The 16,751-nt window shown below is 36.1% G+C and overlaps 1 protein-coding gene across 2 annotated transcripts in view; it reads right to left on the bottom strand.

Annotated features, from left to right (window-relative positions):
* GDAP1L1 (ganglioside induced differentiation associated protein 1 like 1) overlaps window positions 1–16,751 on the bottom strand; it is a 494,626-nt gene that overhangs the window by 275,069 nt on the left and 202,806 nt on the right. For both annotated transcript variants that reach the window (XM_044089994.1, XM_044089993.1), the window contains exon 2: window positions 4,259–4,451. In XM_044089994.1, coding sequence (XP_043945929.1) covers window positions 4,259–4,451 — 193 coding nt within the window. The remainder of the gene's footprint in view (window positions 1–4,258; window positions 4,452–16,751) is intronic.

Genomic DNA, 16,751 nt, shown 5'->3' with positions numbered 1-16,751 from the left:
AAGTACCAATTTTTCTTCTAAGTCATGAATTTTAAAGTAGAGTTATGCTCTATGCTTTTTAAACTGATTAGATTTTTCCGTGACTACTTAGAATGAAATGCAATTGGATTTCATTCATTAAAAAATGGTGTAACTCTGAAAAGCACTGTAACATACTGCAAACAGACCATCTGCTTATTAGGAATACTTGTCCACTCACTGAATCATTAAACCCAATTTTGAAGCATAAATATTTGGAGAAGGAGAAAATAAATTTACAGAGACACCACACTTGCTGTTTAAAGAACTTATTGCCATTAAACCTGTCATTAAATATATTTAATGCAAATACTCTATAATATTCTCCAGGCAGGCATATATTCCTGGAAAAGCAACTATGTACAATTACTGTATTGCACAAGTGCATGATTCTGAGTTTCACTGCAAATAAGGCACTTTCAGCAATAACTCATTAAACCGAACTAGAAAATGGGGAAAAAGGGGAACTGATGATGAAGATGATGATGATTCTTAAAGCGGAAATACTACTTTTTGTAAAAAAAAAATTGATTAAATCTTATTTTTCTTAAAAGGGCAATAATTTCTGACTGAAGGGCTTCCCTAACTGAGACCTATCTGCCAAAAACTAGGCTTTTAGCCGATTGCACCTCCTATGAGCTGCTAAGAGATGCTTCTTCTTGAGGCAGTAAGAAAGTACTGAAAAAAGCTTCACTCTGACTGATGATTTCCCTCTTTGGGATTAATTAATCAGCAGTCAGAGTGAAAGAGATGGGAGGGCAGAGCTGTTTGAAGCTGGTCGGTTGTTGTTTCCTAGGCAGGAAACAACCCTGGCAGCGTAATGGCTATTGCAGCTGTGCAAATAATGTACATAGCATATTTCCCTTTGGACTGAATTCCTTCTTTACAAGACATAGAGTCCCAACTTTTTTATTCTCAGTCAGCCACAATGGCGGTCTGTCTCAGAGCACTAAGACTGATAGAAGACATGACTTTTATGATCTATCTCTGTCCATGATAGCTTCTATATGAAAATTTTGTACTAGTCTTTCAAGTTACAATGGTCTTAGTTTACTGAACCGATGTCTCAAAAGATAATGATTTCCAGGCATGCAGAATGCATTTCTGGTAGTGACTCCATTCCAGATTCCAATCTCAGTATTTAGGGTTACTACAAAATGCCTCTATCCTAATGTGGGGGGAGGGGCATTCTTAAAGGGACAATCCCAGTGTTTAAAATTAAGGTTCAAGTTAAGCTGACAGAAGTTATGCCCACTTCAACACGTCACTTTCATTCCCACCCACAATGCAATTTTACTTTTAAATGTACTGTAAATCCAGTTCCAGTCTTATTTCAGCTCCTAGGATAAACTAATTCTTGGATTTGTGTTCCACTCTGACTTACATTGGATTGGGAAACTATGCCCACAGCTCCTGGCTCATATCTAAAATAAAGAAAGCTGAGTCAAGGAAAAGGGCCATCAGTGTATACTAATTTTTAAGTTTTGCATCACTCGTGCTTCTACAGATGTACAAGCAGCCTGCTCATAAAAAAATAGTGCATTTGTCTAGTAGTATTCAGAAATCAGCACATATCAAACCAGAAGCTGAAAAAGGAATGGAAGAGTATGTCTACTAATACTCCAACCTTCTGTCACATACTTGCTTTCTATAGAATTACTAGCAGGTCAGAAAGTCACTACACCAGGCTAGTATTCAAAAATCAGAATACAGTAAAACGTGAAAGAAAGAGAAATATGTTTTCCACTACTGTTTGCCTGACTCAGATGTAGTCTATAGTAGAAGCCACGTCATAAAATTGTTGTCGATGGCCATGATTCACAATCACCACAGAATAAAATATGAAATGAAAGAAACAAAAAAAAAATACTCTGTTTACTAATGTTTTAAAAGCCTTGCATTGATGGTGTGTCTTTTAGAGTAGCAGCAGCAGTCAGGTCATAAAATGCCTGAAAGGCTACTTTTCTCAGTGGATAAAATGCACAGATTAAACTAATGAATGGCTCACAGGGAGAGCTGTTGTCAGTACAATTGCAATTTGAAATGGAATTTGATTAACATCTTTGAAACTTCATACAGATACAAACAAGCCAAAAACTCACAAAACCAAGTGAAAAATCCCAAAGGCAGTCAACGAATGTAAAAACAGCTTGAAGAATGACTGTAGACTGTATACAAGTACTCAAAAGGTGCAAGCACCACTTTAATACATAAAACAATAAAAACTGGTTAGTGCTTTCATTTCACAATGATGAAGTTTTAAACATTGTGAAACGAATGCGCTAACCAGTGCTAAATACAGCAACTTCTAGTCTTTCATTGCTCTAATGGGGTATGTCACTTCGATATTCTTTTACAGAAATAATCCCAGGACTGCTTTACATGTTCCTCATTTCCACTTATTCCAAATTTCATTCAGAAAGCCAGACAAACAAACAAGTCTAGAGTCCTTCTCATAGCCCTGTTGTGGCCTCAAAAAGTGCTGTTCCATCCAATATGGTGTCATCTTCTGCAGAAGCCTCTGCATCTGAAAACTCTCAGTACCCTGCTAACTTACCCATCTGATTAGCTTCACCTGCACTCATATCTCCTTCAAATAACTACATGGTTAATCCAGTTCCACCGATGTCCAGGGATTCATCCTAACTGCATAGGGTGGTTCAAAACCCTTTTTACAGACTCAGTGCCTGCAGTCTTGTACTACCTTTCTCAGATTACTGACATATAAGCTTGAGTCATTCTTCTATAAAAGTATGCCTTGTGGCATCAAGGCTCAGACTCTTTGTCTTTGACATTTCTTAGAAGTCTACAAAGCTTTCTTTTTTTTTTTCTTTTTTTTGGCCGGGAAGGGGTACATGCACCATATGACCATGATCCAGGATCCTATTCCTCCTTGGGATTTAAATTTCATCTTAGAAAAGTTAACCCTTTTTTGAGCCTACTGTTTCAGCAGAACTATATAGTCCCTGTCTTGGAAGATTCTCTTCCTTGTATCCACCACTTCTGACAAAAGGATTTCTGATATTAAGGCTTTACATGTAAAACCCTCCTCCCTTGTCTTCCATGAAGACAGAGTGTCATTGTAACCAGTCCTGCCATTATATTTAAAGTAACCACTGAAACAAACCTTAATAAATCCATTCATTTGCCTGTTTCTTCCCAAACTCTTTAAACAGAAGTCAATATGTTCTGCAGTGCATGGATGTCCATAGACAGCTCATAATTTATATAGAAGGAACCAGATTAACATTGAATGATAACCCACCTTTTTTGTCTCATTCTCTAATAAAAATTGGGGTCCAGAGTTACCAAGCTTATTTTGTCTCAGTGACTGAGTATATCAAATTCTGCTATGAAAAATATACTCAGCTAAAACAGTGGATACCTGTTAGACATCTTTTAAGAAATATATCTTTAGGTCATTGCTACCTGTTTTTTTTTTTTGTTTGTTTTGTTTGTTTGTTTGTTTTGTTTTTTACTGAATTTGCAAAAGTAAATTATTGACACAACAAACAAGATGTGATTTCAACATTTAGGTGTTCTGCAATGATCAAGGGTATGTTCCCTTGATGACCACCTAAAATAATACATTTTGGACTCTATCCCACTAGTTGATGAGGACTCTAGTAAGATTCTATTCATAGTGTTTTAACACCAGCACTTGTTTTTTTGTCTCTATTTGCTGTTCTGTCTGTTATTATGTATACGTTTTAACTATGTAGTACTTGGTTACAGTCACAATAATAAACTTGCACTTGAATGTGGATGGGCTTTATCATACCAGTAAGGAACATTATGAAAATGCCCTAATGATAGTTCTGAGTAAGTCCATCCTGGTCAGAGTACCCACCATTCCTCACCCTTCCTTATTGTAAATATGGCTTGGAGGATGCACAATAAAGTTGATGATGTTTCTTTTTTTGGTGCTTTACTTTTGAGTGAAACACCTGAGAGCTGCAGATTAGCTAGTAGATCATTATGTAAACTGTAAGGGGACAGTAGCTCAAATTCTTGCGGTGCTGATCCTACTGGTTGATGATGATAGCCCTGCTCATTCAGATCTACCATTATGGTAAATGCATAATGTTCTTCTTCAGCGGTAATATGACAGATGGCATTTCACATCACATCACTGGGGCGCTAACTTCACATCATTTTAAATATTCACATTCTTTTCATTTGACATGTCACTTTTGCAGCTGCTACTAATTTCTTCATGAGAAGATATAATAATATTTACCTCCTACAAACGTATCTTCAATGTAGTCAATAATCTGGGTGTAGTCACTTGTGATGGTGTCCCCATGGATTAGTACCGGTACCTCTTCTCCCAGGTTCAGCCTCATAAACCACGGCTCTTTGTGTTCTGTGAGCGGTAGACTGACGTCATGCTCTTCACATATTAAGCCTTTCTCTGCAATAGCTAGGCGGACCTGAGAATGAAAGCATTAATAAGAAAGTCAGTGTGCTAAGTATTTGTTGCAAGTTTCTCAGTTTTGAGAAATCTATACTTTTAAAATATATCTCTTTCTCTCTTATTGGATTAAGTAATGTTCTTTGTTTAGTAAAATGTTCCAATGCTCTGAAGTATGATCTGTAAGAAAAAAGGATGCTGCATAAAAAGAGGAATAATAAGCACTGTATGATTATTTAACAAATCAGTGACCTAACAGATTTTTAGTGGTTGAAAAGTTCCTCGCTATATTGTGTCTTTGTCTGCATTTCACTTTTGACATCATTCCATCCACATTAACTGCAGCATTACAGCAAAACCACAAACTGCTTCACCCACATTTTTGCAGACTTGCATGCATATACAAGAAGTACTTTGATTTGCCAGCAGATGGCACTCATGTACAAGTATTATTCAGTATTTAGGTTTGAGTAAGCTATACCCCAAATCTGCTATTCAGTAATATATTTAGTGTACTTTTTATGAAGCAGAGTTATGTGGGATACGAGTCGTGTCACTACAGCTGACTGGCACTTGGGAATAAACCTTTAAGGTAGTAGCATGTCTGTCTTACAAAATTTAGCACACTAATGTCTGTATCCATAATGTCAGATCTTGAGCCTCAAGACACAACATGATGTCAGAATGGGTCTTAGTGTTGAAAGAAAAGGATTATGGCAGTAATAGTCACTTATTTCATTTTTACCCTCATGGACATTAGCCACATGAATTGTTTTCCATTCCTGCTGTAGCATATCATTTGCTTTTCTTGCTGTATACCTTGAGAACAGTAATATGATGAATAAGCTGTTAAGCTCCATATTTTTTTCAAACCATTGCAAAGTTTAAGTTGAAGGGAAAACCTAGCTCAAAAATGCTAAAAATTCATATTTTCAGCTGTCTTTGAGATGCATTCATGTTGCTCAAATAATCAGTTTTTGAAAGATTATGTTTGATTTTTTTTGCCTCAAAATATTGACAATTATACAATAAAAATTAATTACCATACAAAAACATGCACTCTGATTACAGAAAGTAATTGATGTGCACATTTTAAAGACAGTATCACCGATGGCAAACAAATGTCTGGCTGCAGCTATTAAACACAGCTGCTACAGTCATCATGTTTAATGCCCCGCCAAAACAAATGCATACATCAGCATCTCCCCAAAGGCAGACATAACAAACAGAACACAAAGCAGTGTCATGCAATGTTAAAAAAAAACAAAAACATTAAACTCACTAGCAGGACATCAGGAGTCCACAAGCATTCTTGTATAAAAGTAGTATGCATGCACACTCCTGAGGTATAAAAAGAAAACAAAATATGGTGCAAACTATGTTGAACCTCATGCACTGTATACATGTTGGCACATACATGTACCATGCATATGGATTACATTAGGAAGCTGTTCCCCAGCTGTGGAAGATGGCTAAAAAGAGACTACTACTAGTTCTGAGATACAGCACATTTATTTCAAATCAGTTTCTACATGAAAAGAAATAAAACAAACACTGCAAAATCATCTTATTGATGAAACCATTTGCAAGTGCTGCACAGATAATGGAAAATCCTCCTGCCTACATTCATAGCATTCCATAACACTTCTGTATTATTCAGTTCTTACTGTATTTTGATTAATGCTTTCTGTCACAGTTCAGCTCTTTTGTCTATTGTTTACTGCTATAGTTACAGTTCCCTGAACTATTAACCTCATTTATATAATGTGATCTGTTCACTGTCATTCTGTATGATGTTTTTGCTCTACTCTCTTTACTCTATTGAGCCTGACTAGGCTGAAAAGAGTCAAATATAAATAAATACATTTAAAAATCATAGGCAATTTATGTTAAATAACAGCATTGCAAAATAGCTATTATACAATGACTTCTCTTTAGTATTAAAAAATGTGCATGGTTATTGGTCAGTCCAGCCACTGTATATAGCAACAGAAAAAAGTTTGGATGTTTCCTACTTCAGCAACCAGATATTCCTAATGACATATGCTACTGAGGGAAGACCAAATACAAGCAAAACAAACACACCTGATTTTCCTTGTATTTTTCCACTGTCTCAGTATACTGAAGTATCTCTGAACTGACCAGATGTTTGGAGAATGTCCACATGTTTGCCTCATATTTAAAAAAAAGAGATTCTTTTTTTTCAGTTTCTTCTATTCAATAGTACTGATATACAAGTATGGGAATGTAAGTCCCATTTGCATGTACAGTACATCAGAAAATGCAGAAGTACCGTGTACAAACTCAGAGAAACACTACACTGCCTTGTACAAAGACATTACTAAAATTTAAGAAAGGTAAGCAATTTTGTTTTTTGTTTTTTCCATGCTCTCTCTCCAAAACTTTCATTTTACAGTGAATCTTTGAAATGTGGGAAGTAGATTCATGGAACGTTAAAGGGCTCCAGAACTTGAAGAAGAGGAAACTGGTGTTACATGTATTGTTGCAGGCTAAGGCATGGTTTATCCTACTCCAAGAAACGCATTTAATGAATGATCAATGGGGTGATGTTAAAAAAAAGAAATGGATTAGAGAAGTAGTAGTATCTGAAGGTAAGTCAAATAGTGCTGGGGTAGCCATAATTATTAAAGATCAATACAAGGAAAAGATATTAGATTCTAATACAGATAAAAATGGACGGTGGTGCTATGTTATTCTTTCTTCTACCTTATTTGATAAACCTATTTTACTTTTAAATATATATGCTCCCTGTAACGGACAACAACTATTTATAGCATCACTATATTCAATTTTAACACAATTTGATAGATATTATGTAATTGTTGGAGGTGATTGGAATACCTACCAGAATCCGAAGTTGGATAGATCTTGTCCACAAAGAGCATTTAACAAGCATGATCTATTAGCACTGAATGATCTTAAAAAAGACTTTGAATTATATGATCCATTTCACTATCTGAATAACGATAATAGTACAAGCAATTTTACCTTTTATTCCCCATGTCATAAAATGTGGTCCAGAATTGATTTCTTCCTGATTTCAAGAGTATTGATCAATCTAGAACCTACAGTTATGGTGCATGCCCGTTATATATCAGACCATTCTAAAATTTTGTTGAGTTTTACTAAGGGGGTAAAAGATACTTTGAGACAAAGCGGTTATAATTGGTCTCTTAATCCAAATCTATTGAATAAGGAGGATATAATACTGGAAATTACAAAGTACCTGAAAGACTTATTGATTGGTTTAGGGAAACAACAATTTGCCCCAGATATTGAATGGGCAACAGTTAAAGCTCAAATAAGAGGGACACTTTTGCAAAAGCATCTTATTATAAAAAGATATTAAACAAAGATATTCAAACTTTAGAAATAAAAATTAAATTACTTGATCAAGAACTGATTAGGGATTTTAATGAGCAAACAGAGAAGGAACTGATTAAATGTCAAAAGGATCTCTTTTTACTTCAGAATAGTAGATTAACATTTCAAGAGTGCCAGACGTTAGTGAGGTATGCCAGTCATGTTCAAACACCATCGAGAGCGTTAGCTAGGATCACTAATCAAACAAAACCAATCGTGTAGATTTCAGAAATACAATTTAATAATAAAATATATTCTAAAACTGAGGAGGTTATTAATATCTTTGAGAAAATATACACTAATATTTATGCTGGACAAAAGGATATGACCCCTAACAGGAATTATGAACAATTTCTACAGTCAATTAAGTTTCCAACAATAGGAGAGGACATTCAAAATGACTTGGTTAAACCGATATCTGAAGAAGAAATAGTATATGTAATTCAGCATATGAAATCACATAAATCACCAGGTCCTGATGGCTTGACAGTGGAATTTTATAAAAATTTGCAGATATTTTCGTAAGATACTTTCAGTTGTGTTTAACTACATAATTAGGAATAAAATTAATGATCCACACCTTAACGCCTCAAAAACTATTTTTATACATAAAGCCAATTCAGATCCTCAAAATCCGGATAATTATAGACCGATATCATTAATAAATGTAGACATGAAAATTCTAACCTCTATTATAGCATCTAGACTGAAGAGAATCATGACTCATATAATTTCTAAAGAACAGACTGGTTTTATGGCAGGTAGACAAACCAATGATAATACACTCACACTACATACTATGTTAGAGCATGCTAAGCAAAATAATTTAAATATTTATGCCCTTATAATTGATGCCCAGAAAGCCTTTGATAGGGTTGATACAAATTTCTTGTTTGATCTTTTACCGTATTTTAATATATCACATGAGTTTGTCCAAATGTTACAAATATTATATAGTAATCCCTATACTACATTGTATATTAATAAAAACTTCTCTAAAAGAATACAGATTAAGACTGGAACACGCCAGGGTTGCCCTTTGTCCCCTTTATTATTTAATATTTATCTTGAACCATTATTGTTATATATTAAACAAAATGTTTATCATAATGTCCCAATAATTTATGGAACTAAAATATTAATGGCAGCTTTTGCTGACGATCTTAGCATTTATTGTGCATCTCCATTATCAGATACTGAAAAATTATTTAAGGCTGTTAATGGGTTCTCTAAAGTGTCTAATTATAAAATTAACTTGAAAAAAAACAATATCTTCCCTTTAAAGACACCTAAACCCTTTTCGTTATTGCCCTTAGTGGGACAGGTATCATTTAAAGAAAATATTAAATATCTAGGTATTGAGTTCTCTACTGATAATAAATACTTTTATAATAATAATATTAAAGCAATCTGGGAACAAATAATTTCTGATTTTGGGAGATGGAAAAATTTACGACTGCCAATATTAGCAAAAGTTTCAATTATCAAAATGAACATATTACCACGATTACTGTATATTTTTAGGTCAGCCAATTTATTACTTTCAAAGTCATTTTTAAACGGATTCATAAAGAATTGGATAAATTTATTTGGGAACCAAAGAAAACCAGGATATCTTATGATAAATTAATGACCCCAAAAAATAGAGGAGGACTGGAATTACCTAATTTTGAAATGTATTATTTAATTGTAAATTCTAATAGAATTTTAAGAATTGCCAATTATGATATAAATAATACTAAGTGGACACCACCTTGGGTAGTTCTGAATTATAAATATATTCTAAAGTTAAATATCAATCCTAAAGCAATACTTTTTTTAGGTAAGGATACGTTGAAATTCTATGGGATTATTGAACACATCAAAACAAACATACTCTCTTTACATAATTTATTTCATTCATTAGATTTGGTTCAACATATGATGGTTTTCAACCCTTTCATAAGAATCCTAATTTAAAATTGAATAATCAACTAATTGATCTCAACAAGTTTCCATTGATAGTTAATCTAACTTTGATTGATATATATAAACATCTTGACAGTTCGGCCAACCAAATAAGACAAGAACTTAACTTACCTAAAAATTATCTGGTTATTCTGAGACAAATTAGAGAACTCACTATAAGCTATTTTAAAAGTTTTAAACGGGAAGAAGAGGCTATTAATAGATGCCCTTTGTTGTGGCAAGCTCTCCAACAGGATCTTAAATATATCACGACAGCAAATCAATTAATTAAAGAATTTCAATTTCATGATAAAATTTTGTTATCAAACTACTGGGAAGAGAAAATCTTACTGACAGATAGAAGTAATATGTTAAAAGCAATTGACTTGACCATCAAATCTACTTCTCTTCAAAAATTAATATATACCCAGTTGATGATTTGGAACAATGCATATTATACACGTCTTACCCTGCATAAATTTAATCCCAAAAATTCACCAACTCGTCCATACTGTAAGAATCAACCAGCTGATCTTCTTCATATGTTCTGGAGTTGTAAATGTATTTTCAAACTTTGGAATTCCCTTAAGATCCAACTTCAGAAGGTGGGTTACCAGAGTACAACGTTATCATGGAAATTTATGATTCTGCATATTCCCCCGAGAGAGATCCCTAAATCACAAATTATTATATATATTAATATTTTTCTATTAATGAAGCTTTATATAGCTTCAAATTGGTTAGACCCATCTAAAACTTCATGGAAGAACTTTTGAGTTCTAGCGACAAAACATATATTGGCTCATAAATTACTATTAAACCCACAAAATAAAAATGTTAATAATCCAAAAAATTGGGAACAGATTTTTAATATTATACTAGCATAGTATTTTCAACTTGGAAATATTAATAATTATTTATGTGTGTGGAGAGAATTTAGTAATCAACTGTCTATTACTTGCATTTATTCTTATGCTTTTTTATATTTAACTGTATTACATGGAAGCATTCTTGTAAATATTGTATATAGAGTGTGGCTATTAGTGATATTAGTTAATGCTTGATTTGTGAATATATGTTATTTTTGTTCTTACTTGTGTTTGAAAATAATATAACAATAAAGATTTATTATGGAAAAAAAAAGAAAGGTAAGCAATTTCTTTCTTAATTAATTAACCCACTCCTGGATGTGGGTAATGCTGGACTTACCCACATTTACCTTTGTTTGATTACTTACGCTTGACCCTTCTGATCAAATCACACCAAACATGTATGTAGATCCAGCATTACTCACAACCAGTCATGGGTTATTACTGAATAAGCCATCCCTGTGTATGGATTATGCTATGTTTACCCATGGCTGGCTTTATTGGATAACTCAGGTAAATCCCAAGTGATTATACCACTCTAGCCAGGGGAAGAAATAGCATTACTCACCATAGTCATTTCTCACCATAGTCATGAATTATTGCTAAAGTCAACCTACAACAGCTCTCAAACAGCAGGCAAACATGAAATTTTGTGTGGCATAAAAATGACTACATAATAGGCAAACTATTGAGGGAATCAAAGCTAGCACATGAAAGACGCTGTTGGGTGTGTTGTGAGTAAACTATGAAATATCCAACTCAAGACTACCAACTAATGGCATACAAATGAGTACAATAGACAGAAGCTTAGAATAAGGAGAAAACACAAATGTATAAAATAATAAAATAAAAAAGATGGGACTGTACATGGTTGTGAAACATATTGTACAATATTTGTTCTAGTAACAAAGGAGAGCAAAAAACTGTACCCAATGGACAATGTGGCTGTAGGCATGAAAAGAGGCAGTGCGAGGCAAGGAATCATGTTTGCAGGATGTGTAGTACAATGGGCCATTATACAAGAATGTGATTTAATAGAAAACAAAAGAAGTAAAATGAAAAAAAAAAACAGAATATACATGTTTGTCTACGAGAATCATGAAAATGACATCTATGAGTACTGTACAAAAAGGTAAAAAAATGGGGTTATAAAGGAAAAAATACAAAAAAAAAATATGAAAATCAGGCTGGTAAAGAACTTTGGTCATAGGAAATGAAAATTATCTATTCATCATAACAACAGATCATTTTGTCTGTTTCCATCCTTCCTCAACATATGGGATCTCGGATCTGGCCTCAGCCATACTTAAGCTTTGGATCGGGTACTCAGGCTCCTCTCCTTCCCTTAATCCCTTGTGCAAGAAATACGCTAACTCAGACTGAGTTTGCCCACTAATAAAAAAGAGAATTATAAAAACTATAAAGGTATCAGTAGATAAGATAGATAACCTAAGCAAAGTGTGACTAATAAGGAAAATGAAAGAAAGACACAGCCTTCAAAAACCAAGGCAAGGTCAGCTAGAACCATGTCAGAATTGAAATATAGTAAAAGAAAAATTAGGAGGGGGGTGATGGGAGGGCATTTGAGAAAGGACTGATACAGACAACACAGATCTATAGCTATGGTGAGTGCCTAACTTTCACATCTAATGTTGTCTTTTCTAGCCATTCCTCAATGTAGTGGACAGAATTCCCACCTACTTTATCACTTGGGAGGCCTTATGGAAGGATATTCAGGACCTCAGCTGAACCAAAGAAGGCTCTGAATCCAGAATAAATATCTAATTTATAGTGCAAAGTAAAGGCATGTACCTTGATCCAGGTAGCTGCAGCACATGTCATCAATCAGAACACTAGACAAGAAAGTTGTAGACAAAGCCAAATATTTGCTAGATTGAGCCTTTGGAGGTGATGGGAGTGGCAGCCCTCTTTTTTGATAAACAAAGGAAATGCACTTTGACAACTAATGGAAAAGGGTGACTTTGGACACTGATTTTCCTACTTTAGCTGAAGAAAAAGACACAGATAACAGATCAGATTTCCTGAAAGGTTTCATCTGGTGTAAATAAAAATGCAACTAATAATAAACATCAAGCAAATGCAACACATATTCACCTTTATTTGAAAAAATTGATAAGAACACAGAAAGATTATTGGACTGATTTATGGACTATACAGAAGCTACCTTAAGTAGAAAAGAGGGATTGGTTCTTAAAGGCACTTGCCTCTGTGAAAAATGAGGTAGAGAAGTTTTGTTGCTCAGAAATTCTCCTAGCAGAAGTAATAGCCATTAGAAACAAAGTCTTCCATGATATAAATTTTCGGTCAGCCTTAGCAGCAGGTCAAAATAGGAGCCTGGTCAAAACTTGAAGCACAATTTTAGTATCACATGGAGGGACTGCATGGGTGTATTGTTTTCACCCACAGTAAAAGAAGATACAGTGGCTAACTGTACCTTGATTGCAGAATAGCTAGCTCCACAAGAGATGTGTGAGAAAGTCCAAAATTGCTTTTGCATTTGCTCTTATAAACCTTCCTAGTTGAAGGCTTTTGGGAAGAAGACAAAATGTGTACAACTGAAGATGAACATCTGGACTGCCAAACCATCACTGGAATTGGAGAAACCAAGAAGTCAGTTTGAGGGACTGGATGTTCAGGTGAGATGACTCCAATGGGTGTCAGAAGATTTGAGCCTGAGCCCAGTATCCAGAGAGGGTGAACTAGAGGAGGCCAGAGGAAGGGAAACTACACTTGTTGAGACCAAAAGGGGGTAAGACCTGGTTCCTCCTGTTTGCTGATGTACCAGACCACTGCTATGCTGTCTGTCTGAATAGATATTACACTCAAAGGGAGAGAGTCCTGAAAGGCCTGCAATCCTAGGAGGACTGCTCTCATCTCCAATATATACATGTGAAGAATGGCCTCTGTTTGAGACCAAAGGCCTTGGACTGTTTTTCCTAGATAATGCCCCACCCTCACCCCAGTTGGGAAGCATCTGTGGTCACTGTGGATTGGTGGGGGGATGAAAGAAAGTCCCTGTACAATATGTGGAGACTGCAGCCGCCACCATATGTAAGTTCTGCAAATATTCATTAGAGTCACTACAAAAGACATGTGTTGCCTTCTGAGTGACCACTGAATCACCAGAGTCCATTGAAGAACTCACATGAGGAATCTAGCTAGTGGCACTAATCTGATGAGGCTGCCATGAAGCCTAGAAGACAAAGAATTAGTCTTGCTGGTGGCTTCTGGTGAGATAAAACTTCTTTGGTTTGTTGATGAAGGGATGGGATTATTGTTTGAGAGAGTAGAGTTTTGCTATTTGAAGTCTTGTGTCCAAGACAGCACAGATGAACTCCATAGACTAGACTGGTTGTAGCTTGGACTTTTCTAGATTTATTGTAATCCCCTGGTCAATGCACAGATGGAGCAAGGAGTTCCTGGACTGAACTAGTAGATTCCTGGAAGAGGCAGTGATGAGCCAGTTGTACAAGTACGGGAATACCAGGAAACCCTGCAGTTATAGATGAGCTGCCCTACTTCCATAAACTTGGTAAACATTTGGGGGTGGGGGGGCTGTGCTGTGGCCAAAGGGCAGAGCTCTGACTTGGTAATGACTGGCTCCCAGGCAGAAGTACAGGGGCATCTGTCCATCCTTATGCGGAAATACACATCCTGAAGATCTATTGAGAGCATCCAGTCATTCTTCCCAGTAGTGGAAGAATAGACTGAACCATGACCATCTGGAATTTTGTTCACTTTACAGACTTGTTTAAGCAATTCAGGGCCCAAACTGGCATTAGGTTCCCATTTTTCTTTGGCACTAAAAAGAATCTTGAGTAAATTCCATATCCTGTCTGGCCTAGTCTGGAGGGACCTCTTGAATTACTTGATTTCTTAGGGTCTATAATAGATTCTCGAAAGCCGACAATGTCGAATCTGACATTGTTGACACGAGAATAGTGAAATTGACGAACATTGAACAAGTAAACGTAAATCTCCATAAGGGGAGATTTCCATTTACTTCAATGTAGTGTGGTCTCGGAGTTGGTAATTTAAGTAGCGGGGGTGTGGGTGTGCATGGGGGCTTGCCCCCCTGCCTACACCGTTTAGTTTTTTTTTTCTGAACATTTCGATGTTTTAACAGTTCAATCACCAAAGATCGACCTTTAGTGATTCAAACTGTTAAATATTCAGTGTTCTAATATAGACCCATTTCTTAGACGCTTCCTTATTTCTGAAGCCGCATATTCCCTTTGTGAGGAAGGTGCATCAGAATTATTTTGGGGCGTGGAGCAAGGGTATGAAAAAGAATGGAATTGCCTCTGGTTATGATCCTCTGCATACATTTGTCTTAAGTGATGGAAGTCCAGTTTGCTGGGTGCAGGGATAAGCACTTCTGACTGCCTCCAAAGTGCAACAGTCAGGCAACCATTTAGGAACATTGGAAAGGCTTCTCTGAGAAGGGAACCCTGAAGACTTGGCTTTGAGGACCACCTCTGCCTCTCAGGAGATATTCATTAAAAGATTCTGCCTGGGGAAGCTCTTTCTCCAAAACAGTCAGATGCAAAGTCCTGGAATTTACAAAATCACGTTCTCTTTCCTCTCTTTTCATTTCTGTAGAAGGTCCTTTGAAGGTACAGAATTTGATCCCTATGGCAGATAGGGATTTGCCATCCTTCTCACTGTTTGAGATAGTCTCTTTCAATTTTGGATCAAACAAGGTTGAGCCATCAAATGGGGCATTAACAAAGGATGTGTTGAAATGTTGCACAAACTTGCATAGCCGCATCCAGGCATGTATTCTTATGGAAATGCCCATGCAAGCTGTTCATGATGCACCCTCTGTGGAATTAGAGATAAAGAGCACAGAGCATTACACAGTGACTGTGGGGTAGCCAACTGTGGATCAGTGGATGTTTTCTGTTCTGCAGTCAATTTCCCTGGGACAGAATGGGAGACTTACTTTGTCAAATCTTTCTGGATATGAGTAAAGTGTGCCAAATAATTAAGCTGTCTCACAGTAAAGGTAGATGAAGCTTAGACACACTTACCTAACCTGTCCAATGTATGTGACTCTCTGTTTGGTGGATGGACAGAGGAGGTTTCTTTTGCAAGCTTCTTCTTAGTGGCTGCTACTACTGTCATAGAATCTACAATAGGACCCTTGCTGCAATGTGGTTCAGTCCTTTGGTGCAACTAAAAACTTGTCAGGCTTCTTAGAAACAGGTTTGACTGTGTCTGGTTCCATCCATGCCCAGAAGCAGATCAGGTTAATCATCTCATCAGCCTGGGGTACCACCCAGGAAGTATATGGGGCAGAACTAAAAGCCTCAAGCAAAACTAATCCTTCCAGAGAAGGTGCTTGGGAGGACCACCCCCCGCTTTCTATCTAAGAAGTTCAAGAATCACTCCAAATTATACATACTCAGTGGAGGGTCTGAGTGAACCTTCTCCCTCATCATAATCAGCATCAGTGGATGAGGATTCGTCTGGAAAATCCAAGTGTCTCCTCTTACATTTGTGTTCCCTGTGAATCCAATTGGGGAATGAGAAGTTACAAATTGTGAAGCAATAACATTTTGAACTTTGGCACTATCACAAACTAGTTTATAAAGGAAAGATCCAGAACTGGTCTCCATGAATCTTCTTTCTTGGGGCTAGAAGCATTATTGAATAAAACCCTTCTCCTCTTTGAGAAGAAAGGACTGCTTCTATCATCCTCCGAGTTAGCAGGGGCTGAATAATAGGAGGAAAAAAAGGAGTTTTATTTGTCTGATAAGCATGAATCTGTTGGACAGGAGAGAGAGAGAGAGAGAGAGAGAGAGTCTCACTGCCATCTATAACATTAATAAATTACTTTTAGAAACCATTTGACTGAAATTATCTGTTGCCAAAGAAAGATAGGAATGGAGATTCAGATTTTGTGGGAGGATTAAAAGTTTACCAGGGTGGGAAGTGGGAGGGAGTCTTGTAGATAGTCTTATACTGTCCTTCGTTCTTCAAGGTTTCTTCTTTCTTTTTGAAAAATCTACTCCACTGCTTTTTAAACATTTGCTTACTTTGTTTTTGTAAACTATTGTAAAGGTAGCATTAATCCCCTTAACAAACTTGGAGAA

Source organism: Protopterus annectens, chromosome 12.part0, assembly GCF_019279795.1.
Source record: "Protopterus annectens isolate FY-2018-M chromosome 12.part0, PAN1.0, whole genome shotgun sequence".
Lineage (NCBI taxonomy): Eukaryota > Metazoa > Chordata > Ceratodontiformes > Protopteridae > Protopterus > Protopterus annectens.
This window is presented reverse-complemented; position numbering and strand designations above follow the sequence as displayed.